At 41.0% G+C, this 27,567-nt stretch overlaps 1 protein-coding gene across 1 annotated transcript; it reads right to left on the bottom strand.

Moving 5' to 3' along the window:
• Nucleotides 1-426: 426 nt before the first annotated feature.
• CSRP3 (cysteine and glycine rich protein 3) lies at nucleotides 427-27,567 on the bottom strand. Its single transcript, XM_048854518.2, has 6 exons — nucleotides 27,440-27,567; nucleotides 16,905-17,036; nucleotides 5,247-5,415; nucleotides 3,692-3,824; nucleotides 2,643-2,736; nucleotides 427-1,200 (listed from the first exon to the last, which is right to left on the bottom strand). Exons 2-6 carry the CDS (start codon nucleotides 17,014-17,016, stop codon nucleotides 1,127-1,129), a joined length of 582 nt encoding a protein of 193 aa, XP_048710475.1. The 5' UTR covers nucleotides 17,017-17,036; nucleotides 27,440-27,567; the 3' UTR covers nucleotides 427-1,126.

The raw sequence follows: 27,567 nt of genomic DNA, 5'->3' as shown, positions 1-27,567 counted from the left end.
TTATTTCAGGCCACAAGCATAGGGCTGCCATAGTCCCAAGTGATATACTTGTGTCCTTGATAAATTTAAAGGAATTAATACTGTATTTGGAGAATATATATTGTGATGTGAGTCACTTTTCAGAGACGTCAAATGTACTTCACACAGCATGAGCCCACTGTATCCTACTGGGAGGTTTATGTTGCAGTAGAGAAGAACAAAAGTGACATTTTTGGAAATAGAGGAAAAAAGCCCAGATCGAGAGCAATAAGCTGAGGAGATTCAAAATATGATCTATTACAAGCAGTTTAGCAGTAAAATAGAATGAAATAAAACCAGAGAATTCTCACAGTTTCAATATAGGAATAGTTTGTTTAGCCTGGTGAACTAGATGAGCACATTGAGGGTTAAGAGTACAAAACAGGAGCAAAATAATGTAACCAGTCATAGCATAAAAGCAGTATCTACAGTTTATTGTATCGAGAGAAACCTACAGTGACAAAACTAGATTTAACATCCACTTTGATTTTACCATCTTGTATGAAAATATGACTTCCAATTCAAGAAGTCTGTCTTTTACTCCCTTTCTCTTTTACTCAGGAGGATGGAGCTGAAATTGTTAGCTATTGTGACAGATTAGAATGTGCCTTTAAAAAAAAATTTCCTCCCATACCATAGCACCACCATAACATCAGAATGTATTTCACTAAGGAATTAGGATAGACAATATGGACAAGATTCTGCTCTGTTGGAGTGGTAGAAATCCAAAACACCTTCCTATGGCCCCTTACCAAGGATAATAACCTCTTAGTAGCAAAGTCCACAGAGCTATTATAACCTCATTTTTTAACACGATAAGTAGTAGTGTAAGAAATACTATTGTTCACAACTAAGTTAGAATTTAGCAAAATATTAGGCTCTTTTTCAGTGTAGAATAAATCCATTTTATCAAAATGTATTTTCTAGCTACTGCAATAATTTCTTAAGAAATAAGCTTACAAATCACTCCAGTGAGGTCGGAGAAGCAGAAGTTATTTTAAAATGCCCTAGGTTCTTATCAATCTTATCAATGCATCACTGTTTTACTTAGCAAACAATCAATCTGTGGCATCAACAGAAGTATGAAATGTGTCTGATATAGAAAGTTTCACTCTTTCTTCTCCACTTGAGTGAGGCCACCAAACCCAATTCCTTTAGGACCAAAATTCTTTGCATAGCAAACTGCAAAAGAAATGGAGAAAGAAGTTAGTAATTAATATTTTGAATATTTTTATGTATTTTAAGTAATACTAAAAAAACTCATTGGAAATCATAGTAAATTAAGTACAATGACTTGGAAGGCTGTAAGAATAAAATAAACATGGATTCTCTTTCTCAGGCACATCTACAACTCTGGCAATGCAACTTTATTCACTCTTGTTGCTTTTGAGATAGACAAACTTGTTAGCTCTGTCTGAGGTCCAGTCAAGCTCCTCTCAGAACAACTTTCAGTACTGTAAAATACTCAGGAAAAAAATAGGTTATAGATATTAGAGGCAATTCTAACTCACATGAATGCTTTTTTTTGCAGAGCATGTGGAATAAATATTAGGGCTGTGATTTTTAAAGGGGGCCTAAGGGAATTCCTCTCGAATTCTCCCGTAGGTGTCTTTGACAATCCCAACCTAGAACATAGACATAAAATGCTTTATACCCTTTTCAGACTATTTAAAGGTGGATTGACTCTGTGGACTTGCATGATCTGAGAGAGAGAAATCCAAAGTAAATCCATTGTCTTCAATGCTGTTGGCATATTTGTGAAGGTCTTTGATTCCCAGTGTAACATTCCTTGGAAAGGTTTCAGAGGAACAGCCGTGTTAGTCTGTATTCGCAAAAAGAAAAGGAATACTTGTGGCACCTTAGAGACTAACCAATTTATTTGAGCGTGAGCTACAGCTCACTTCAGAAGTGAGCTGTAGCTCACGAAAGCTCATGCTCAAATAAATTGGTTAGTCTCTAAGGTGCCACAAGTACTCCTTTTCTTTTTGCGAATACAGACTAACACGGCTGTTCCTCTGAAACCTGTCATTATGCAAGGCACTGCATTTAGCCGTATGGAGTGGAAATCTATCAACTGCATGAAGATCTGATGAAGTGAGCTGTAGCTCACGAAAGCTCATGCTCAAATAAATTGGTTAGTCTCTAAGGTGCCACAAGTACTCCTTTTCTTATTCCTTGGAAAGAATCTCAACTAAGACCATGATCCTATAATGAGAAGCTTGTGGGCAGACACCTGTGTCCTTGTGGAAACCCACTGAAATCAGTGAGGACCAGTTCAGATGCAGGGGTTTGCCCACATAAATCATTTTGCAGGATCAATGTGATTCTTAGTGGAGAGAGATCCCAAACTTTAGAAGACTTAATATTTATGATGGAAGATATAGAATAATTTGTTTTTTAAATTCACTCCCAATAAGCGATGAGACTGTGGTGTTGCTGTGGGACTGTACAAATTATAGATCTTTCTTTAAAGCAAAGAAAGGGGGTAAACTAAATCTACTTTCCCCCAAGTTCAGGTATCTAACAGATAGGTGGTGATGCCTACGCTTTGTCCAAGTAGAGCAGTCTTAGAAGAATATCTTCAACCATATGGCAGAAATATCTTATAAGTAGATTGTACTTACCTTTACAGTAGATTTCTCCATCCTTGTCTGTAACGTTTGTAGATTCTAGGCTCTTTCCACAAACAGCACAACGGAAGCAAGTCTTATGCCAAGGCTAAGAAAGAAGGCAGAGCCATTACATTATACATTACAAAAAATTCATACCTAGATTATATCAAGTAGCTAGTATGAAACTTTGACAAGCAACATATAAAGGGTTATAGCTTTATATTTTCTTTGGATGAAAAGGCTGAAATTATGTTTCATTAATTTTCATTTCATCTCAGTAACATGTTCCATTTTAGTCATAATAGGTCACTATGCTGATTTTTGTCATTGCACCCTTTCCTAGTATGTGACTCCTAATGACCTTCTTACTAGCCGAAATGTCTCAGATGGTGGTCAGCGCTTGAATCAGACCCCGTGGGCTATACAGCAATTGCATGTTAGCCATTCCTTCAAACTTCAAGACTGCAGAGAATTTGCAGTGAATGATCCTAGAACAGCAGTTCCCAAACTAGGTCCACAAAGTGGTAGCAGGTGACATGACACTGGCTTCTCTTTTTTTTCCCACTACACAATCATTAAAAGCTTAAAAAATAAACAAGCATGTACTGTGGCTGGCACAGGGATGTTAGGGAGAGGAGGTGGCCCCTGCAATAGTGAACAGTGACGAGGGGCCACCAAACCCAATTAAGATGTGGTTCATACCGTGAAAAAGTTTGAGAACACTTATCCCAGAGAATGAGTTTGCAACCTGAGGATTGTGAACAGATTTCTTCAGAGTCCCTTTCTTCAAGGGGAGCAGCTGCAGGGTGTGGGGGGGAAAGGTGTCTTAGGGCACGTCTACATGTACAGAGCTGCAGTCGGCGCAGCCGCATTGCTGCAGCGTGTCTCGTGAAGATGCTCAATGCCAATGCCAGCATAATAAAACCGCCTCTGCGAATGGCAGAAGCTATGTCGGGGGAGGAAGCTCTCTCAATTTGGTATAGTTCAGCAAAACTTAAAACCAAACAATTTTAAAAGATCTTTTAAAATAATAGAATAAAAAACATGCAACAATCCCTTACTTTCCCTCCTCCCATTATTTTCTCTGCAGCATATACTGATTTGCCACAGCGGGGACACTTATCCACATCTCCAAACTTTTTGGCGAACTTTGAAGGGTTGGTAGGCGTAGAAGGGCGAGCAGGCTTTGGTGAGCTGACAGAAACATAGAGATTTTCAGTACATTTAAACATTGCTTGAAAAATCATGTTTCCATTCTCAAAATCTTCCTTCCAATTCAATATACTTTTTGGAAGGGTTACAGTATTAAGTCACGGGACATGAAGCTTGATGTGTAATACAAGAAAATAAAAAAATTCTACAGAAGTAAGTGCATTTTACAGTGCTAAGGAGCTATTGCTATGGCTAAGGTAGCAGATGACATTGCCTTGGTTTTAGTGAATAGCAGCTGGGCATAATATTACAGCTAGCCATAAGGATAGCAGTGGCCATGTGCACAAAAAAGACTGTATTTAACAGAAAGGGAGAGGCAAAGGGGGAGTCTAATAAAAATATCTGTATTAAAGATATACTGAAAAATACAAAGCAGCAATATTCAGTGTTCTTTCTCTAATCAGCTAGCTGCTGGGATTTGTTAGTGAGAGGTTAATAAAAAGAGACAGGAATCTGAAATGCTGTCCTCTTTGTTCATTGTAAAGCATCAGCAAGTAGTTTTTGTTTGTTGCCTTCAAAAGGCCTATACTATGTCAAGGTCAGATGCAGAAATATAGGTTGAAACCATTTTTCTGAACTATCAGTCCAACCCAGTGTCAGCTCTTAGTCATTCATGGAGTGACCTTTGAATTCCTGGATTGTCAAACTGCAAAACATGTCACTAAGTCTACAGAAAGTTAAAAATTCCTGGTGTGACACTCTCAGTAATGAATGCACCTGTGACAAAGGAATACTGATAAAGACGCTCTCTAAGTTTGTACCTTCAGTATGGATATATTAGCTTCATTACAGTAATGCCAGAGGAAAATGTTGGAGTCCTTTAGAAATTTGCAGCTTTGAAAATCACAAAAAAAATTATAAAAGCATAGTGACATAAGCAGTTATCTGCAGTCAGGATTCTATCCCTCTGTTGAGTCATATATCCTCAAAATGGTATGTGACCCATGAGAGAGGATTTATAATGGATATTTTCCTGTAGAGAGAGAAAAGTTAACAGCACAGCATACTGTGACTATTACTATATTAGTAAAATATAAGTACAATGTAGCCACTCAGAGGAAAATATATTTGATTCTATTGTTCTATGGTGAACACGATTGTGGCATTGTGCAACTACTAGCAAATTGTAGCTGCAGTGACTATCTAGGTCTGTGGTGATATGTAAAGCAAGGTTTTCTGTACCATAATTGCCTATTGGAATAGGAAAAAAATTAAAAAGAAAGCTTTCAAGAGACTGAACATTATTAAAAATTGGCAGAAATGACGAGACTCATGGAAGAAAAACCTATGATTGCGTTTATTGTGCCACTTATGTTAGATGTTGTTATGGATACCTCATGAAGTGTCCGATAGATGGAGTATATACATTTTAAAAAAAGGTATAATCAATGAGATTTAACTCACTGTTGCAGATCCAAGCCTAGATGTTCGCCAGTATCTGTGCTGAGACACCCTGCCCCTTGTCCAAACCCAATACCTTTGGGACCATATTTTCTCCCATAACACGTTTTGCAATAGATTTCAGATTCGTGAGCTGCTACTGTAGTACTGTCCAGAGCTTTTCGGCAAGCCACTAAAAATAGAGAACAAAAGTGCATATAAAAATTTGTATTTACAAATCTGGGTATTAACATACCTCAGAATTATTGTAATACCAGTTATCATTTTGTTCTTGAAAATGGTTGATATAAATCAATATTATGCTCTCATCTGGAACACTGAGTTTATTTCTGGTAATCCAATCTAAAAAAGAATATAGCAGAAATAGGAAGAAAGGAGTTCTGATGTATAGCTATTACAGGGTAAATAAATGTTTACAAATTTGGATATGGGATAAAGTTACTCTGTGGTCTCTCACTGAAGTAATCAGTATGTATCTGCAAAAACAAATAAGTAAAGTTATAACCCTTTTAATATGCTCTCCATTGCATCCTGGAAAAACATGAAGCAGAAGATTAAGGGCTATATTTAACCTTTGATCTTTGTGCATAAACCTCTTTAGCATTAATGGAAGTTCCCTGCATAAAGGCAAATAACCTATAACACATACATCTGTTTGGAAGCCCTTAATCATGATTGAACTGAAATATTATGGGAATTCCACTCAAGTGAAATTTCAGTTTTGGAGAAATCTGATTTCCTTTTGTTAGACGGGACAAAGATATGGGTTACTAATGTACACACTCCCTCCTTCTCCCCGCCCCAGTTTCTTATCCTTTAAAACTGTAAAAAAATTAATCAGCTGTCAGTTATAAGCACAAATATTAATATATTTGAAACTCAGCATTTACCAGTATTTTGAGATTGTGTTCTTGTTTGTGATGCAGAAATGCCACTCAAGTCATGTTTGAGTCCCTGATAAGTAAAAATCATTTCCCGAGGATATCTAATTTATTGTTGAAATATCCAAGATGAACAGAATGTGTCATGAAAGGGAGTAAAGAGCCAGCTTAGTCACCACTGTAAATCTAACCCAATTTGGTACTAACCAAAAGTGTCTCTTGACTGCTCTATAGAAAGGAGTTGACCTAAGCCTTGTTCCTGGTATAGTAGTGACCGTAGTAGTAGTAGTAGCCATCCTGCCAGGCCTGAGCATAGAAGCCAAAGATTGAATGAGTCCCCCTCTTAACATTAGAAGAGGTCCCTCCTGGAAGTCAAGGCCAGCGCAGAGAAGCTTAAATGAATTTTTGGCATCGGCCTTCACTGCAGAGGAGGGGAGGGAGATTCTCATAGAGCCATTCTTTTTAGATGACAAATCCTGAGGAACTGTCCCAGATTGAGGTGTCGATAGAGGAGGTTTTGAACAAGTTGATAAACAGTAATAGGTCACCATGACCAGGTGGTATTCATCCAAGAATTCTGGAGGAACTCAGATATGAAATTGCAGAACTACTAACTGTGGCATGTAACCTATTGTTTAAATACCCCTGTACCAGATGATTGGTGGATAGCTAATGTGATGCCAGTTTTTATAAAAGGCTCCAGAAGTGATCCTGCCAATTACAGGCCAGCAAGCCTCACCTGAGTACCAAGCAAATTGGTGGAAACTATAGTAAAGAACAGAATTATCAGACACATAGATGAACATGATATGTTGGGGAAGAGTCAACACAGCTTTTGTAAAGGGAAATCATGCATCATCAATCTATTGGAATTCTCTGAAGATGTCGACAAACATGTGGACAAGGGTGATCCAGTGGCTATAGTGTTCTTGGACTTTCAGAAAGCCTTTGGCAAGGTCCCTCCCCAAAGGCTCTTAAGCAGAGTAAGGGTCATGGGATAAGAGGGAAGGATCTCTCATGTATGAATAACTAGTTAAATGATATGGTCAGTTTTCATAGTGAAGAGAGGTGAATAGCAGGGTCCCCCAAGGATCTGTCTCGGACTAGTGCCATCTATCATATTCATAAATGAGCTGGAAAAAGGGGTAGTGTGGTGGCAAAGTTTGCAGATGATGCAAAATTACTCAAGATAGTTATGTGCAAAGCTGACTGCAGAGAGTTACAAAGAGATCTCACAAAACTGGATGACTGGTCAAGAAAATAGCAGATGAAATTCAAAGTTGATAAATGCTAAATGTTGGGGTCTAAATTAGCTATTACTACTCAAGAAAGTGATCTTGGCACCGTTGTGGATAGTTTTCCGAAAACATCTGCTCAAGGTGCAACAGCAGTCAAAAAAATCCAACAGAATTTTAGGACCCATTAGGAAAGGAGTAGATAATAAGACAGAAAATATTATAATGCCATTAAATAAATCCATGCTATGTCCACAGCTTGAATACTCTGTGAAGTTCTGGTTGCCCCATCTCAAAAAATATATCCTAGGCCTCGTCTACACTAAAGGTGAAAGTCTATCTAAGCTACGCAATTTGAGTTACGTGAATAGCATAAATCAAACAGACGTAGCTTAGATCTAGTTTACCGCAGGGTCCACACTATGCAAAGTTGACCGGAGATGCTCTCCCATCGACTCCCCTTACTCTTCTCGATCAGGTGGAGTACAGTAGTCAATGGGAGGGCGATTGGCAGTTGATTAGTGGGTCTTCACTAGACCCGCTAAATCGACTGCCGATCCATTGATCACCGTAGTGTCGATCCTCCAGTAAATGCAGACAAGCCCTTAGAATTGGAAAAAGTACAGAGATGGGTAACAAAAATTATTATGGATATAGAGCAGCTTCCATATGAGGAGAGATTAAAAAGAATGGGACTGTGCAGCTTGAAAAAGAGATGACTGATATGATAAAGGTCTATAAAATCATGAATAGTGAGGAGAAAGTGAAGAGGGAAGTGTTATTTACCTCTTGTATCATGCACAAACCTGGGGCCACCCAATTAAATTAATAGGCAGCAGGTTTATAACAAACATAAGGAAGTGCTTCTTCATACAATGCATAATTAACCTGTGGAACTCATTGCGAGAGGAATGTTGTGAATGCTAAAAGTGTAATTGGGTTTTTAAAAGAATTAGATAAGTTCATGGATGATAGGTCCATCAATGGCTATTAGCCAGCACGGTCAGGGATGTAACCCCATGCTCTGAATTTTCCTAAACCACTTGATTGCAAGAAGCTGGAACTGGATGATAAATTGTCCTGCTCTGTTCACATCCTCTGAAGCATCTGATACCAACCATTGTCAGAAGACAGGATACTGAGTTAGACGGACCATTGGTCTGACCCAGTATGGCCGTTCTTATGTCATTATCTCTGGAGCAGTATGCGCTGCATTTGGTGTACCTGTCCTATAGATAAATAGAGCAGTAAGCTAGAGAAGTTACCTCCTCTAAACTATCTGCTTCCTGGCTCTAAACATTTGGGGTCAAATGATCAGAGAGAAGGGGTGGGTGGTCCCTTTTGTGGGTGAAAAAAGGGACCTGATCACAGTGAGACTCAGCTTGCAAGCTACATATTTATAACTACTCATGGATAATATTCCAATCAGAGTGCTGTCCAGAGAAATAATCCCACTCTGATTTTGCCAAATGTTTCAAACCCATTTGTTGGTATTAACTTTCAAGAAGAGCTTCTGGGCCCAACCCAGAAGACTGCTTACCTGGTGGTTGAAATAGGTATGGCTTTGGCAAAAATTGTATCACCACAGAAAATATTTGCAAAGATCTAAAACTTGATTACATTTGTGGTTTCCTGGCAATATTTAGAATTGCTGGTGCTATGCATTGGTATCATGTGTTGGATGAGATTCCACACAAGTTTTATCTCCAGAAAATTCTTCTGAAGACCTGGAATCACTCACCAGATGCAATGCAAAGTTATCAGTCATGAATCATCTCTGAATGACCCTTAGATACTCACTATGAAAAAAAAGCCCATGGGGTGAAGACAAGATGGAAGACAAGATGGCCATGGGCCACGCTGAGAAAAAAGAAAGCATCAAACTTCTTGAGTGTACAGCTTGTGCTGCCTAGTTTTCTAAAATCTCCTCAGCTGTAACCTTCTGATTTACTTTGAATGCATCACTAGTGGCATTTCTGAATAGAAATAAAAGAATAGCCAGAAATTGAAAGCTCCTCTCAGAAGCAGTGTAAGTAATAGCTAAGGCAGAGAAGAATCTGGTGCCTTTCAAGGCAAGTCACATAAGGGGTACACTGAAACAGGAAACAAGACCTTTGGTCATCCTCCTGATTCCCACCAGCCCAGAAGCTTGATTTTGGGACTTAATAGAGCTAGTCATGGAAACTCTAATGAACCATTAGAGAACACCAGACCTCATGAATAAGAGGTCCCTTTCTCATGAAGTGTAGTTCAGCAGGGATATCAGGACTGGAGGGGAGTTCCTGAAGAGTACTTAATTTATGCCAGGGCTTGCCAGGTCTGAGCCCCGGCACCTTTAGGCTTGGCAGTTCATAGCCCTTGCACCTCTGGGCTTGCCACGTCAGTTATGAAAGGAAAAAAATTGCACCAGCAAATTGCTTGAGCCCTGGAACCTCTTTCATTACAAATTAAGCACTACTTCTGGGTCATCAACTCCAGCCCCTTGCATGGAGGCAACCCATCATATAATCCCATTCATAAATTTATCAAGTTCCATTTTAAAACTAGTTAGGTAGTTTGATCCCACTATGCCTATTTGGGAGGCTGTTCCAGAATCTCACTCCTCTGATGATTAGAAACCTTCTTCTAATTTCCAGCCTAAATTTGTTCATGGTCAATTTGTTCTTGTGACACCGTTGTCCTTTAGCTTAAATAGCTCTGATTGCTTCTGGAGTTTACTTTCCTGATGTATTTATAGAGAGCAATCATATCTCCTCTTAGCCTTCTTTTTGCTAGGCTGAGCAAGACAAGCTATTTTAGTCTCCTCTCGTAAAATAGGATCTCCGTTCCCCTGTTCATCCTAGAAGCCATTTTGTGCACCTGTTCCAGTTGGAATGTATCTTTCTTGAACATGGCCAACCAGAATTGTACACAGTATTCCAGATGAGGCTTTACCTCGGGTACTTGCCTTAATACTTGCCTATCTTTACTGGAAATACATTGCCTGATATAGCCTACGATCACATTTGCCTATTTCACAGCTGCGTCACAGAGACTCATACACTGTGATCAGCTAATACACTTTGGTCTTTCTTTTCCTCAGTAATTTCCAACTTATGAGCCCGCACTTGCAGCAGAGATTCTTACTGGTCCCTATGTATATGACCTTATACTTTCTTGTATTACATTTATTCCCATTTCTGTTACTCCCGTCTTCAAGGTTAACCAGTTTTTCCTGTGTCATCAACAAATTTCATTAGCACACTCCTACTTTTGTGCCTGATTCTTAATGAAAATATTAACTAAAGATTGGTCCCAAGACAAAGCCTCCTCCTAGCCCAACAGTTCTCCTTTCAACACAACCTGTTGTCATCTCCCCTCTAGCCAGTTCCTTATCTAGCTTACAGTTCTTGTACAAATCCCCATCTTCTTCAGGTTAACTAATAATTTTGCAGGTGATACCATGTCAAATGTATTACTGAAAACCAGATCTACTGCATGTGCCTTGTCTAAAACATCAGTTATCTTGTCAAAGAAAGACATGAGGTTAGTCTGGTATGATCTACATTTGATAAACCCAGCTTACATTTTATCCCATTTTCCATTTACCTCCACATCTTTAATTATTCTTTCCTTTGAAATTTGTTCTGCAGTCTTGTATTCTATTGAGGTCCAGATCACTTTTTCTCCCTTTCTTAAATATAGGTACTATATTTGCTATTCTCCAGTTGTATGGTACAACTACCGATTTTGATAGATTTATTAAAAATCCTTGTTACTGGACTTGCAATTTCATATGCCAATTCTTTCAGTATTCTGGGATGGAAATTATTCTGTCTTCCCATCACAACAGTAACTTGAGCAACACAAGAGTCATTTATATGCTTAAAGCACCCAGATAGAACTCAACCAGGAATTCTGTTCCTTTATCTTGCCATATTTCACATCTGGTGTGAGAGAAACAACAAGAATCTCAAATATCTGGTGATCTCAACTATACTAGAGTTTCTTTGGGGTGGTTTAGATAAGGTTCAACAACCAAGCACCAAAGAGAGATAGGTACCAGCTCTGTTCTTTATGCAAGGATATTATAAGGTTTAACTCCCTGCTAAATCTCTAGGAGATCTTTGAATGGAAGGTGCCATAGAAATGTCAGACATTGGTAATAGGATACAAAGTTTTATCCTCTAGGTCACTAGTATAAATCTAGCCCAGACTGAAAGAGGCTAAAAGTTAATAAGAGCTGACAGCTGTTAGTGGTCTCAGTTCAGTTCCCAGTGTATAGGCGTCCATGTTATAAAAAGCCCAAAGTACAACTACCACTAATTGGCATCACTCAGTGTCAACAGAGTAGCCAAAAAGTGAACGGGCATTGAGAGTAGACTACCCTCTCATCCTAGAAGTTACCTCCCCAGGTGAGTCACTTTGGTGAGGCAGTTTGAGAAATGCTACACTGCGATTGCTTCTGCTGTCCCTGTCCTGTGGATAAATAGCTCTGGAAACTGAATTCCAGTGTCAATCCAGAACCTTTCAATAGCATTAATACTATGAAAACCAAGAAGCAATAAAATTTAGCAAATAGTGGCCATGTTTTTTCAGACGGGACTAGTAATTTTAGGTGCCTCAAACTTTTTTCTCGAGGGGGGGGAGCGGAACCCAAGCTGATACTTGGAAAGGCATGATTTTCAGAAAGTTCTGAGTACCCGTCTCATGTCTCAAATATGGCATGTGAAAATTGAGGCACCCACTTTTGAAAAATCTCTACCATTATGTGCAAAGCCCTTTCTCGGATGCCCTTTGGACAAGGGTGATCATCACTTCACCCCCTCCCCCACCTTAGTATGCTTGCAGGTTTGTCAAGACTACCATCTAATTTACACACTGACTATGTGACTTGAAGAAAAAGGTAGATTAGCTCAAGTGACTAGCACATAAAGATAAAGTGCTTAGTGAGTAAAGAAGAGCTGGGAGTTCAAACTCCAGAAAGGTTAGTTGGTTATTTTCAAACACTCCCTTTAATGAAAAGAAAAAGTTATGGATCAAACTGTGTCACTAGGGACCTGATCTAAAACTCATTGAAGTCAGTGGGAGTCTTTCCAGTAACTTCAGTGGCTTTTGGATCAGGCGCTAGTTGCTAATAGGCAGTACAGTGACAAAAATAGACAAAGCTATCCAGGAAAAAGAAACATACTTGCAATTATTTTTTTTAATTAATGCCAATAAAACTAGAAGCTTCTGTTAATTTGTGAACCTGATCACTCTTTGCTGAATTCTCATCTGTTCTGCAATGATAATTATGTTTACTGTGGGAGTTGAGGGATGATGGAAACTCCAGCAGCAGATAAAATGGTTCTATTTTTGGCACCATACGGATAGAGTATCTATGTACCACAACAGATGGAGCAAAAGCCCTTGAAGTGCTATTGTTGAAATAGCTCTGAGACCTGTCATCTGCTCAGAGACCGTTCATAAACCATCACTAAGTAGTTTCAGGTTTATAAAGCGAGATCCTGCCAAATATCCACCACAGCTGTGCTTTAAGTAAAATCCAAGAGGGAAACAAAGTATGTAAACAGCAGTCCACACAAGGGAGTATTATTTCACATTCTTCACAGGACAAATTCTACTCTGTGCAGGTAAGTGCCACCTATAATTAAGGTTGCAGGACACTTCCCATTATAAGACCCTATTTTCATTTGCTGCCAAACTTTAACAGTTTGGGCTAAAATTTTCCATGCTGGGTTTGTGTGTCAGATTTATTACAGTTTAAGCTAAAACGGTTCATCTGTTTCTAATAATGAATTAGGGATAAATATTGTTTTTCCCCTATTCAAATTTTTTTTTTTACAATTGTTTTATTGAGACGGTCTTGTGCCTCCCTGTTTTGGAGCAGGGACGTGAAATTTGACATGGGTGTGGGGGAAGGGAGTGCCTTTTGCCATCCTGGTGAAAATGTGCCCAAACCTGGCCCAGTTATAAGCCTCTGAGAAAACGCCATTTGCACATGCTCAGTAGAGATTTGTTAGTTTGACAGCTAAATTCTCTGACGATTCCATGTGGACTGAACATGCACCATCCCTGTAGAACAACTGAGTGTGCTTCAGCCCAAGGCTGCAGGGATGGAGCAGGATTTTCCCTGCAGTTGCTCCTTCCAGCTACTGAAGGACTGCTATGGCACTGGGGGTCAGAACTGAGAGCAGAGAGGCAGTTTCTCCTGTGATCTCAGTGCTTCCACTGGGTCTAGTTCTGTGGAGAAAACAGGATGTGATCACGTAATTATGTAATTAAAGACTGTATCATAACACATAGGTAAAAGGAGGCTGAATGACGGTTCCACAGGACACCGTAATTCTGGCATTGCCTAACTCTTGAATGCTTGATTTTGCAACCCTAGTGTTCTTTTAACATAGCTGGTTTTGCTTGGATGTACTATGTAATGTATTGGTTGAAATATTTCCCTATACTTGTACATCTCCAGTCAAGAAAAAAACGCCGTGTTACCAGCGTTCCTGTCAATGTTTATGTACTAAAATATGGGTGCTACATCAAACCTAAGAAAGACAGCTATTGATACAATGAGGTAAACTATTATGACTAATGCAAAACCAAAAATTTACTGTTGGGCAGAGACCAAGCCTGAAGAATTTAAACTTCAAAGGAGATTGTCATAGCCTAAAAACAGGGCTATTATGGAAACTACTTTGCAGCCTTAATTATACTGGTTGCTACTACTCCATGCTATAATGACTTGCTTATAATAATGATATGTACACAATATCTGCTTCCATTTGTAGCGTTTGATTGGGTCTGTAATGAGATTTAAGTTTTAAAGGGGAAAAGATTTGCTATAAGGGATATGTTCTATTCCTTTCAACTAACAATGTATGAAGAATAAAATGTGCCAATGTTTACATGATTGGGTTACATTTTCTATACTTGGTGCTTACCATCTTCAAAGGACTTTATAAACAAAATAATCACACTCGCCGTGAAGTAAGCATTGTAATTACATGTGGAGAAATAGAAGCAGGGAAGTTAAGGTCAGTTTTTTCAAAAGTACCTTATAATTTTGATTATCTCAATTTTTGGTTGTCCAATTTGAGTCTGCTCAGCAGCCACAATTCCAGATGCAATCTATCAGAATTGCAGGTGCTCGGGACCTCTTAATATCAACCTTGAGATATCTCAAGCTGAACACCCAAAAACTGAGGCACACACAAACAGCCATTTTGGAAAATTTGGGCCTAAGGGATTTGGCCAAAGCTTCAGAAGGAATCATTGTTGGAGGCAGGATTCCAAATCCCAGCCTGACTCCTACACTGCTTTTCTTCATGTCTGTGCAATCTCTTATTTTACTTGGAAAGCCTGCCATGCCTGTCATGAGTGATGATGTGTGTCCTAGCACCCAGTACGGCCATAGAATATCACATGAAAGCGCACAAACATGATACTGACGCACCTACTCCAGGGCTGATCAGTATTACCCGGAACTAACTGTCATGGGAAAAGTATCACCAGTCAGCATACCTCTCAGTGGCCAATTGTTATAAGGACTATCTCTGACTTTTTTACCTAAACATGCTTCTGTCTCAGATGTTTACTGCAGTATCTAACTTATTAATATTTAAATTTGCTACCTCAGTGTGGGCCAAATTCCAAGTGGATGCATTAAAAAAATGTGACTCACAGATATACACATTGTGCCTGATCCTCCACTACCGTGCACTTTGTGTTGTCATTTACACTTGTGCAAACCACTACCCATCTAAAATTCTCTACTGCCACAGGTGGTGGGTGGAGATCAGGCCAGATATTTTCTGGCCAACCTATTCTCCACTCCCACGTTGGAGTTACCACTGTAAAGTTCCTGAATCTCAAGCCTGACTGCAAGGTAAATGCTATGACACTGCTGCCTCTTCCTCTTTTCACACCACCGCCTCCCTCCTGTAGGGGCAGCTGCTGCTGAGCTGATGTTTTCTCTCCCTGCATTCCCAGCTCCTCCACTTTCCCCTGCAGCTCTTAGATTGGTAGGTCCATGGAGAGGAAGAGCCCATTTCACAGAGCTGGCTATAGGGAGTGAAAGAGGGAGCTCTGATGAGCATTGCATAGGGAAAGGAGCGGGCGGAAGGAGGACATGGCAGGGGAAGAGGCACTTTGAAGGTGTCTATACAGAAGGGGGGTAACTTTCAACTTCTGTTTGTGGGCCCGTCCAATTCCTGTCGGCATCACTGGACTCTCACGGCAGCCATCCCCTGCAATCGCCTATTAAGCAATGCCTTCTTGTGTGACTGGGTGAGTTTAAAAGAATTGGTGTTTGCAGTTATAGACCTGATTTTTCAATTTGAAACCTACTCCTTTGCATATTGTATCCTGTGATGAGTGGTAAAGACCCTTGGGGAAGCCCAGGGTCATGGTTCTCCCACATCCCAGTTTCCCTATAAAAGCACGCCATGCCTGTGTGGAAAGGGGGAGGCTAGAGGGTATTGCCCTCCTGAGCTGAAGGCAGTATTTGATTTGTGCTGGGGCTTGCCAGGGCTGAGCCCTAGCACCTCTAGGCTTGGCAGTTCATAGCCCTGGCACCTCTGGGCTGCTATGTCAGTTATGAAAGTAGAACAATTGCTTGAGCCCTAGCAGCTCTTTCATTGCTAGTTAAGCACTGGCGGAAGAGGTAGGAAGTTGGAGCAGCTGGACCCAATTACTAGGAGCTGCTACTAAGAGGTAAACTGACACAGCCCTTCATTTCCAGATGCAAAGGCTTTCTACCTGTAAGCAGTTTGGTTGTGATTTGTTTTCTGTTAGGAACCTTGCCTTTAGAGTAAGCACCCACATGAGCACCATACTGAAGAGACCCTTACTGGCTGTTGGCTCGGAGAACAAACTGATTGCTTCTCCAGCGGAGGGTCCTTCCCACTCACCCCCAGACTGACCAAACTGCTCTGATTTACAGCAGCTTTACCTGAGCTACCTGTGGCTTGCTCTGCAGTCTGGAGAAAGCCAGAACCTCTAGTTTTCAGTGCAACGGGGATTCCCCCTTCAGCCCCATATGTGGGATGCTCCCTATACTGGAAGTAGTATGCGGGGCAGCCTAGAGCTGCTCATGGTGGCCTTATGCTGCTCCTGCAGTGAGGGTGGGGTTCTCTCCTGGCTTCTTGTGGCTCATGTAGGCCCTCTGTACAGCGCTGGAGCAGGGAATTAGGGTGACCAGGTAACTTATGACTGCTTTCCCCTTGGGGGTCTCCCCAAAATGAGGTGTATTGCTGATTAAGCTGGCTCAGGGTGAAATCAATCCTGCTGCCAGGGGATCACTACAGTCCTCTACTCCATACCACTTAAATCCTCAGTGGTGTTAAGAGCCTCTGTCCAGGGCTATGTTTCACACCCACTGAACAAAAATTCTAAATGAATAACAAATTAGAGCAAGTCTTCTATTCTCTGGTTCTGAGCAGATATGACACTCAAGGAGCTTGTTGCTGCAGCACTAAGTTATTGGAATGAATCATGTTAAAATGAAAGTTATACTGAGCCATGGAGATATTGCGAAGTTATAGCAATGTAGCTCAGCTTACTGCAGTGGAAGCATGTCTTGTGAAAACTCCTGCCATTGCACTGGATTTCCTCAGCATGATACACCGTCTTGTCACAAGCACCACATTTGGCGCCACCTCCCCAGTTCGGCATCCTTAGGTTTGAAGCGTTACCTAAAAAAAGCAAATAAATGAACTGTCAGCAGAAATTGCCCAGTCTTAATTAGAGCAACTTGGATTCTCCCTTTTTGTTCACTCAGCCCCAAAGCCAGCATAGCTGCCCACGTGAGTAACGCCCCAGTAATTGAAGATTCTCTGGTGGCAAAGAGCTAGCGTAGTAACTCCTATACCACTCTGTCTCCCCGAGGCTGGTATATCACTGAGGGAGGTGGGGGAAGAGGGATTGCCAGGACTTCCATATGCCCCTGAGAACTCTGGCTGCTATAATGGCCCTTGGGGACCTTTGGTAGCCAGCCTATATTGGGTCAGCCTTTAGTCAATGGCTGAAGTGTGATGGTCCAATAGACCATGATCAAGAGGAAGGATATTCCAGTGGTTAGGCTGCTAGCTGGGGCCTTGGACACCTGCATTCAATTCCCTGTTCTGCCACAGACTTCCTGTGTGATCCTGGGCAAGTCACTCCATCTGTAAAACAGGAAAATATTATAGTACTATGCCTATCTCACAGGGATACTCTGAAGATTGTGTATGCTCAGATTCTGTGGTAGTAGGGGGCCATATATAAATATCTAGGCTATCTAGGGGCTGCATTTTCCAAAGATTACCCTTTTCTTTCAATGCGGCTTTTCTGCAGTGTTGGCCTTTTCCTTGGTCATTAACTTTCATATAACTTTTGTGAGGCAGAGAGTTATGGAGGATCTGGATCCTATACAGAATGCAAAGCTTTAGTGGAGTTTTACAAGTGAATCGAGGACAGAATTTGGCCCTATAAATTTTCTAGAGATCAATATTCCAAGCTTATCTGTCAAGGGATACCATGTTTTACTGTTTTATTACCTCTCTCCAAAACAACTGTTGTTTTATTCCAGGCTACCATGTGTTCTTGTTCACTGACAGAAGGATAAAGGAAATCTCCTGTACCCATATTTCTTTAAACTTACGAAATGATTGATTGTGAAGTTAGATTAAGGAATTCATACCTACAGAATTTAGTCTTACATTTAATGTTATTTTTGGTGGCTTTTTCATGGATACAGGTTGTTCATCCTTCTGAATTATGCAAACACAACAGATGCAACAGCACTATTAACCAGTCAACAATGAATAATAATATTTCGTTTTTCTGAGGTATTTCACTCAGGGATCTCAGAAGTGGTTTGCAAAGGAACGTGAACTTCTTATTCCCTTTGTACAGATGGGGATACTGAGATACAGAGAGGTGAAGTGACTTGCCCAAGGTCACATGAGGTCAGTGTTGGAGCCAGAAATAGAACCCAGGTCACCTGACTCCAACCCCAGTGTCCTCTCTGCTGAACATGTTGTACATCAGATTCTAAAACAACTAGAGCAAATCTGGTTTGCCCTGGGGTTTTCTTGATGTTTCTGAGTCACAGTTTTTAGGAAGACTGGAATGTCCTCTTGTCATTTGCATGTCACATTATCAGACTGTTTTGAGCTCCTGGCTCAGGCCTTTCTTATCCTTCTTGGAACGCCAGTCACTTTCTTATTATAGTTAACTGTTCTTTCAAAGCCAACTTTGGGTCAGCTTGTTCCAGTTTGGCTCTGATAAATTCACAGCTGAGATACATACTTAGCTAAGGAAAAGATGTTGAACATTGAATGATTCATCAAGCCTACTATGCCAAAATTCCTCTTCAGCTGTCAAACAAGAGATAGAGGAGAATTTCTCGTACCAGTGTAGCACAAACAGCTGATAGTCGTTTGGTTCACATTTTGAAGTGTAGTTTCACCTTGAAAATCAACTATAAAAAGACATTGTGAAGTTTCATGTTTATAATCTCAGTGATGTTTAGATCAAGTGTCTGAGTGAAAATAAGCTGTCTATAGCTTCCACCTCTGCAAACTCAACCTGAAAGTCAAGCTGGCTCTTTCTGGTTTGAACATCACTAATATTTAAGATTCTGCAACTGAAACATAGTTAAGAGTGTATGTAAGAGATGGAATAGAATCCTGCTCAATTTCCCAAACCTATTTTAGCTTAGTGGTGTTAACAGGATTAAAAACATGATTTAGTTGGTGAAGTAAGTGGAAGTGATAATGAGTACATACAAGAACAGATCTGTTCAGGAAGAAGGTGCCGATTTTACAGAGTAGAACTGGACTTTAAAATCCATCATTTTCCTTGTCTGGCAACTCTTTCACTTTACAAAAATCATCATTTCCCTCCTTGAAATCTTTCTCCTGTCCTCAATACTTTCTTTGATTTTTTTTGAAAAGTACTTTGTATCAAACCCATTCATTTAGATTTGTTGTTTTGTCTTCGCATGAACAGAAATCAACTAATTTAATTTGGAATATTCTGTTCCCCTGTCACGTATATATCAGATGACTCAGCTCTGTACAATGAAAATATGATAGATTGTTCTTATAACAGAGATAAAAAATAAATAATATTTCAAACCTGGGTTTTAAGATAATGGAAAACAAAGAAATAAACAGTATGATGACACAACTGAGAAATTAATAAATGATCTACACTTCTATCATGCTCCCATTACAATTAGTGATAAATTTCTAATTGGCATCAATGGAAATAGAATGGGGCCTTTAACAAATAATGGGGTTGCAACTCCATTGAACTGAATGGAATCTCACACCCTCTTGCAACAGTCCAATTATCTGCACTGTTTTCAAGTGCGGAAATTAAAAAGCCAGAATTCAGAGCAATATCCAATGACAATGCTATCAGTGCTTGATCCTGCAAGGTGCTGAGTGACTCTTGATATTCTTTAATTCCCTTTGGAATTAAGGGGCTCAAGCAGGCACCAGTTGAAGTTAAAGAATTCAGTGGAAGCCGAATTGGGCCCAGTGGTAACTGAAAGTGCAAAGCACCTTGCAGGATCAGGTCCCAGGCCCTGACAAACTGTCAAGAGGGCAGTTGGTTGGAACAGATTGAAATTACGTCATTAGCTGAGTGAAGGAGCAAGCGTCCCAGAGAAGGTCTGATAAAGTTCAATAATGAACCTCTCGCTGTTACAGGCAGTGGTTACATCTCTGAAAGGAACCCTTGACACTGATGTTAATTATAGCAACATAAGTACAGTACTGCATGTGCTTACACGTTTTCCATGCTTTTCATTGTCACCTGATGAAGAGAAAAAGAGTCAAGCTAGAAAATATCCCCGAAATGACACTGAATCTTTTGATGGTACCACATGCTCTGATCTCTGGGCTGGCCAGCTCTGCAGGCAAGTGCAAAAGTGAGGTAAGGAGGCAGGTTGCTAGCTCTTCCATTTCCATTTTGAGGTGAATTGCAGCTAGGGTGACCAGAGGGCAAGTGTGAAAAATCAAGTGTGGGTTAATAGGTGCCTATATAAGAAAAAGCCCGCAAAATTGGGACTGTCCCTATCAAATCGGGACATCTAGTCACCCTAATTGCAGCCCCTTCATGTCTCCAAGTACATGAACTACACCTTGCAGCATCCCCTTCCTACATGTACCTCTGTGCAATGGAAGGGCCATGGACAATCTGACCCTTTAGTTTTGTAGGATGGCTATTACCTGAATCTTAAATATTTTATCTTAATCTTAGGACAAATATCTTATCTAAATCTTGAATCCTGTCAAGAGTGCCATAGATGTGGGAAGCAAATTCTGCTGTCAGTTACATGAATGCAATGCTCTTTCTCCCTGCTGAAGTCAATGGAAATGAGTAGAAGTTAGCTCAAGCTCTTTCATGTCCATGCAGAGCAGAGAAGGACTCAGTTTTCAGGCTTAATCCAAAATGATCACACACAGTAAATTTTACTGCAATATTCTTGTTCTACACCATTGTGTCACGTAGCTCCAAGGCAGTAAACAGCTGCTGCATTACACCCCAGAGGAAGACGTGTTTCATGAGTGGGGGAAGCACACCCTCTATGTCCGTGTCTGTAAAGCACACTGAAGTCATTGTATTAAAGATACTATTAAAGATGCAAAGTCGTATTATTCCCATGAAGACAGAGTTGACTTTTCTGGGGTTCAAACCAGGAGTTGCAGGGAATCCACACATTTCAAACCATATGTCAAGGTTCCTTCCCCACTCTGAACTCTAGGGTACAGATGTGGGGACCTGCATGAAAAACCCACTAAGCTTATTTTTACCAGCTTAGGTTAAAACTTCCCCCAAGGTACAAACTATTTTACCTTTTGCCCCTGGACTTTATTGCTGCCACCACCACGCATCTAACAAATATATAACAGGGAAAGAGCCCACTTGGAAACGTCTTCCCCTCACCCCCCCAAAATCCTCCCAAAGCCTACACCCCCTTTCCTGGGGAAGGCTTGATAAAAACCTCACCAATTTGCATAGATGAACACAGACCCAAATCCCTGGATCTTAAGAACAATGAAAAAGCAATCAGGTTCTTAAAAGAAGAATTTTAATTGAAGAAAAAGTAAAAGGATCACCTCTGTAAAATCAGGATGGTAAATACCTTACAGGGTAATCAGATTCAAAAACAGAGAGAATCCCTCTAGGCAAAACCTTAAGTTACAAAAAGACACAAAAACAGGAATATACATTCCATTCAGCACAACTTATTTTATCAGCCATTTAAACAAAACAGAATCTAACGCATATCTAACTAGATTGCTTATTAGCCCTTTACAGGAGTTCTGACAGGCATTCCTGCTCTGGTCCTGGCAAAAGCAACACACAGACAGAGAGAACCTTTGTTTCTCCCCCCTTCCAGCTTTGAAAGTATCTTGTCTCCTCATGGGTCATTTTGGTCAGGTGCCAGTGAGGTTATCTTTAGCTTCTTAACCCTTTACAGGTGAAAGGGTTTTTTCCTCTGGCCAGGAGGGATTTAAAGGTGGTTAGCCTTCCCTTTATATTTATGACACCATGATATCTTCAAAAGGCTGAATCTCCCTTGCTAAGGTTCCCAGAATGCTCTTTAAGAATGTTCACCACAATTATCTGGGTGAATTTTGTACTGGTAGTAAAGTATATTGATTTGTACACCCTCAGGTTTGAGTCCATTCCTAAACACGGAATCCAGTACAGATATGGAAGCTGAAACCACATAAGCCTTAGACAACTCCTGTTGGCAAACAGTGCACTCCTGCATGCCCCCAAACCTTCAGTTTCTGCTTATTCAGGGAGGTTAAACCCTGGCTATGTTTCCCCCTTATATGGTCTGTGTATTCAGAGAACGGGTCCATGACAGGGCAATTCTATTCCAGCTCAGTGCTACTGTACAACCAATGGGCCTCAAACCTGAGTTGAAGGAAAAACATGTACTGTGCATTAGTAATTTGGGATACAATTTTCAAAAATGACTCAGTGCCTTAGGAACCTACGTCCCATTTTCAAAAGCATTAGGAGTTCCCAAGTGCCTGAGGCACATTTGAAAATAGGACTTTGTCTCCTAAATCACTTTTGAAAATTGTACTCTTAGGCTGGGATTTTCAAAGGATCCCAAGGGATTTAGAGGCCTAGCACCCAAATTCCGCTGGTATTTGGATGACTGACTCCTTTAAACTCCATTGAAAAGCCCAGACTTAGTCTCTATGGCCCCCTAAATCTGTTGTCAGACAACTGTGACTGCCAATCTTGGTGGTGATTTCTGTGATTTGTAGAGATTTCTGTGACCATAGGGAATGGAATGTGACCACCATACTTGTTTCACATGAGCCACTGAACTGCCATTGGACAGCAACAGCATTAGACCTGAGCATTTCTGTACAGTAGCACTGAGCTGGAGTAGCATTCTTGTTCTTGGCATGCCAACTAGCACTCAGTGTCCCACCTTGTTCCATATCAAAGCTCTGCTATCATATGAAGTACAACTTTCACATGTCAGGCATGCAGCCACAAACACATGATTCACTTTATTTAGGGCTTATCAGAATGCCAAGGCAGCTGGACCTGAGGTTTTAGGGCAGGATCCAAAACCCAGTGAAATCAGGAGTCTTTCTGTTGAATTCCATGGGCATGGGATCAGACCCATAGTCAGGATTCCCTTCTTGCTCAATTCAATTTCATAAAGGAGCAGTATTAAAAATTGATGACATGAGATGGCCCTAAAATATAATCTCTGCAGTGGACAGGGCTACCAGAAACTTAAGGCTTTAGCATTTCACCTTTAAGACCAGGATTCACAATGGGTTAGGGTAACCACTGCATGAATTTGATGGTCTAGACCTCATCGTATCTGTCTGAAGTGCAAAAACCACTTTACTATCGGGTCTAACTCATAAGATGTTCAATAATGGAAGTCTACTATCAGAATACCAGGGTTGTTGCACATTATCTTTGAAGTGAATAAGCAGAGCAGGAAATGTAAGGTATTATCGTGGCTGGATAGTACAGTGATAGGCACAGTAGAAATGACTAGACCAGGGGTCAACAACCTTCAGTACGTGGCCCATCAGGGTAATCCGAAGGTGGCCTGCAAGACATTTTGTTTACCTTGGCCATCTGGAGACACAGCCCCACACAGCTCCCGGTGGCTGCAGTTCACTGTTCGCTGTTACCCAGATTTAGGCACTTAAGTCCCATTTGTGGGTGTCACTACAATCCACAAAACTCCTGTTCAGCTGCTGCCTAACTCTATAGATGCCTATTTTTGCAGTAAAAGTTCCCTAGGTTCTGCCTGTGGGCATGTGCACTGCTGCCTCCCTCAAGGAGTCCAGACGCCTGCCTCCTGTTTAGTCCCCAGTGCAAGCCACAAACCACTAGGCTGGAGGTTCCAAACTGTGAGGCATGCATGACAAGGTTATCAGGGACTTGCGAGATCCTGACAGGACCGCATTGAGAGGTGGGGGTCAGGAGTGGACTTTGCTGGGCAGGGGAAGTGGATGTGGCTCTGTTTGGGCCAGGACTAGGCTCTCTGCCTCTCCTGCTTCCCAACTGCTACAGCTGCAGTCACCATCAAGCAGCAGTTACTCTCCTCTGCTGGGGAGGCTGTGAGCAGGGAGTGGAAGGCAGCAACCCAAAAGTACTAACTGACCCCTGTGCCAGGCAGAGCCCCCTCCTGATTCCAGCCCTTCAGCGCAGCCCCAGGGCGCAGAGCCCCATCTGCTTCCCCTGCCAGACAGAACCTATGCAGGGCAAGCAGACAGGACCATGCTGAAGGGTCAGGAGCGGGCTCTGTCTGCCAGAAGGGCCACTACTCACAGGGTGCAGCCTTCTGCTCTCCTCCTGACCCCAGCCCTTCAGCATGGGCCCCATTTGCTTCCCCTGTGTGAGGGGAGGGCAGGAATAAGCCAGCTCTCGGCACCTGAGATTGCCCAACCGCTGCGGGCAGCAAAGTCTTCCTCTGCTGCTACGTGATGAGTATCCATCCCCTGCCCCCTTACAAAGGCACGGGGGGGGGGGGTGCACATGGACATGAATCTCCAAAGGGGAGATCAGCAAAAAAAAACTTTGGAAACCTCTGCACTAGGCTATGGGATATTCTGATGTGGGCTCCCTCAATCTCTCTGATTGAAGTTGTTCCACATTGATTAAATATTAATTGAGCCACAGAGAATCACTCTATAGCGTTGTGGTTAATACACTGACCAGAGAGGTGTCAGTTCCCTGTTCAAACGCCTTCTCCTCCTTAGGCAGAGGGGGAATTTGAATCCTGGGGTCTTCTACATCCAGGTAAGTACCCAAGCCAGTGGGCTAAAAGTTATAAGTAAACCAGGCCTCCTCCTGTACCCAACTGTTCTGTGTGGAGTTAGGCCACATATCTTACCTGAGGGATCCAATCTGGTAGGTTTGCTCAGAGGCTGCCTATCTTCCCTCTTCCAGGTCATGGAGACAGGTACCTCCCTGCAGGCTGCACTTAGGCGCGTATCTCTGAGAGTGGGGTGGGACTTAGGACACACCCCTCTCATCAGCACATCTAGTGAAATGGAGCTACTGAGAGTGCTGGCTTTTGTGGATCACAGCCTAACGGTATGTCTACACTTAAAATGCCTCAGCGGCACAGCTGCGCTGCTCTAGCGCTTCAGTGTAGAGGTAGACACTACCTACACTGACAGGAGGGGTTCTTCCATCGACCTAGCACTGTCTACTCCGTGGGTTAGGTCAGCTAGGATGACCAGATGTCCCAATTTTATAGGGACAGTCTCAATTTTTGGGTCTTTTTCTTATATAGGCTCCTATTACCCCCCACCCCCGTCCCGATTTTTCACACTTGCTGTCTGGTCACCCTAAGGTCAGCATAGCTACATCTCTCAAGGGTGTGGGGTTTTTTTCCACACACCTGAGAAGTGTAGCTATACCAATGTAAATTTTCAATGTAGATCAGGCCTCAGACTTCTATCTCTCACCATTCATTGTACAGGGAGTTTAGTTGCCTAACTCAGGATTTGTGGATCACAGTGTTGTTCCTGTGATCTCCCAGGTGCCTAAGTTAGGTATTGTGATGCTCAGCATCATAGTACGTAAATCCCTTTGTGGATCCAGACCTTAACCTTCCTGTGCCTCAGTTTCTCCTCAGTAAAATTGGGATAATGATATTTTTGTTCCTTTATGAATAACTTGGAGAGCTTCAGATGAAGTATGCTATAAAAGAGCCAGGTATTATTACTAGGAACTATACTGTTCTTCAAAATATTAGTTTTATAGCAATTTCTAATTTATTTAATATTTTAAACTACCAGCTATAATATGGTCTTGCTGGCAAAAACCTAGCACCTCTCAACATTTGTTTATTTAATAAAAATATTTTAAAATATATTAATACTGTACTAAAACCTGACCGTTAAAAAAAACACTTTATTTTATTTCTCTTCTGCCACAATTGACAGAGTAAATTGTGTTGAACATTTAAGGAGCTGCAGTGCGCCACACAGTCACTGATGGTTTTATGTGAAAAAGCGTGCAGGTATTTTGGTCAAAATCTAAAACAAGTCCTTCACAGAAACCATATGTACTCAGCAAAATGAGACTGCAACACAATGAACACTTATATTTGCAGAGTGAAATCACATAGCTGAGTGTGGCAACATTGTGTCACTTTCATAATGACTTATATTCACACACATTCAAATGGAATATGAATAATGTTTTCAACTTACATAGCATTGACTAATTAATGTAACTAATTTAGCCTCCCAACATCTTTGAAATAGGCAAATATTATAATCTCTATTTTTCAGAGTGGTAAACTGAAGCATATAGCCTAAGGGTGGGATTTTCAAAATGGCTTACGTGAAGCAGGCACACAAGTCACACTGGCTTTTCTTTCAAAATCACCAAAATGACTTGTTGAAGAATTAGCCAGAGTTAAAACTGGCAAAATTACTCAGGAGTCTTGATTAGACACCCTACCTACTGGTCTGACCTTCTCTAGCATGCTAATATTACAGTTTTGTCAAAACCCCCTTTATTGCATTACATGTATTTGAAAAACACCAACAAACTCCCCTACCACTGACACTGGAACCAAATACTTTGAACTGGCTTTAGAAAATGAGAACCATGTGATTCACTTGTGTCTTGGAAGTAGTGCCCCACATTACCAGTGATCTGTATGAATCAGGTTTACGCAGTATGTTCCTCCAGCGCTAATGCCACAATATCAGCTGTTGCTTTTACTTTCACAGTTGTCTACTTGTAAATCTTTGTCATAATAATGGAGCCGTTCCTGGTCCTTCATGCCTTATGCAAAATTCTCATTGTAGAGTTTTACCAACATATGGAGACAGAATTATTGTTTTCCAGGACGAGCCAGGCTTCATTAAAATTATTTTCATTTTACACTTGAATTTTTAAACACGCACACACATTTCTAGAATTATTTCCCCCCTAGTGTTCGGAGTTCCCCACAAGCTGGTTTAATCAAACAACCTTTAGGTGCATGTTTAAAGCAAGTCCAAAAGAAAAAGACATATCTGCATCCTGTGAATTGCTTCATCTTGTACCTATGCTGTGTTATTCAGTGTTTTATCAAGGGAGCATGTGTTGAATTTGATTCCAAATCAACGCATAAACAGCTGTTGCCAGAGATTAAAAATATTTGTTCTGACTGATTTTTTTTTAATTTAAAATCCTTTTATCTAAAAAATTGTGTAAAATCAATAAATATTACCAGCTGAACTGAGTTTGGAGTCTTTTGAAATTTCCAGTAAAGTCCATTCATTTTTGTCCTGCTATGTTATTAAGTTTGTATATTAAAATGTTGAGTGTGCCTGGTGGAAAATATGATTCCATTGCTTTTTAATGCAACACCCTGCATCTTCAGTTCTATTAAACTATTAAATGCCACTACGTCAATCAACTCCTATGGCCCCAGTACAGCTGTCAGCCCCACAAAGCTCACACTTCCGCACTATACCTATAAATTCCTTTCAGTAAAGCAGTAAGCCACAAATAATCCCCAGCAGAGAAAAATTTATTCCATAGGTCCCTATCAGCCAATAGACCCACCAGAACCCTTTGTGACTACACCTACCGGATTAGGTTGTCTTGTCTTGTTTGGCTTGATGAAGAATCTGAACTGGAGGGCTCCTTGCACTCTTTAAATATGCCTCAGTGGTCACCAGCATTGGCTCTATAAGAAGGGGGGGAGGGAAACGGACA

The sequence above is a fragment of the Caretta caretta genome, chromosome 6, assembly GCF_965140235.1.
Source record: "Caretta caretta isolate rCarCar2 chromosome 6, rCarCar1.hap1, whole genome shotgun sequence".
NCBI lineage: Eukaryota > Metazoa > Chordata > Testudines > Cheloniidae > Caretta > Caretta caretta.
The sequence above is the reverse complement of the archived record's forward strand: the minus strand, read 5'-3'. Positions and strand labels throughout refer to the sequence as shown.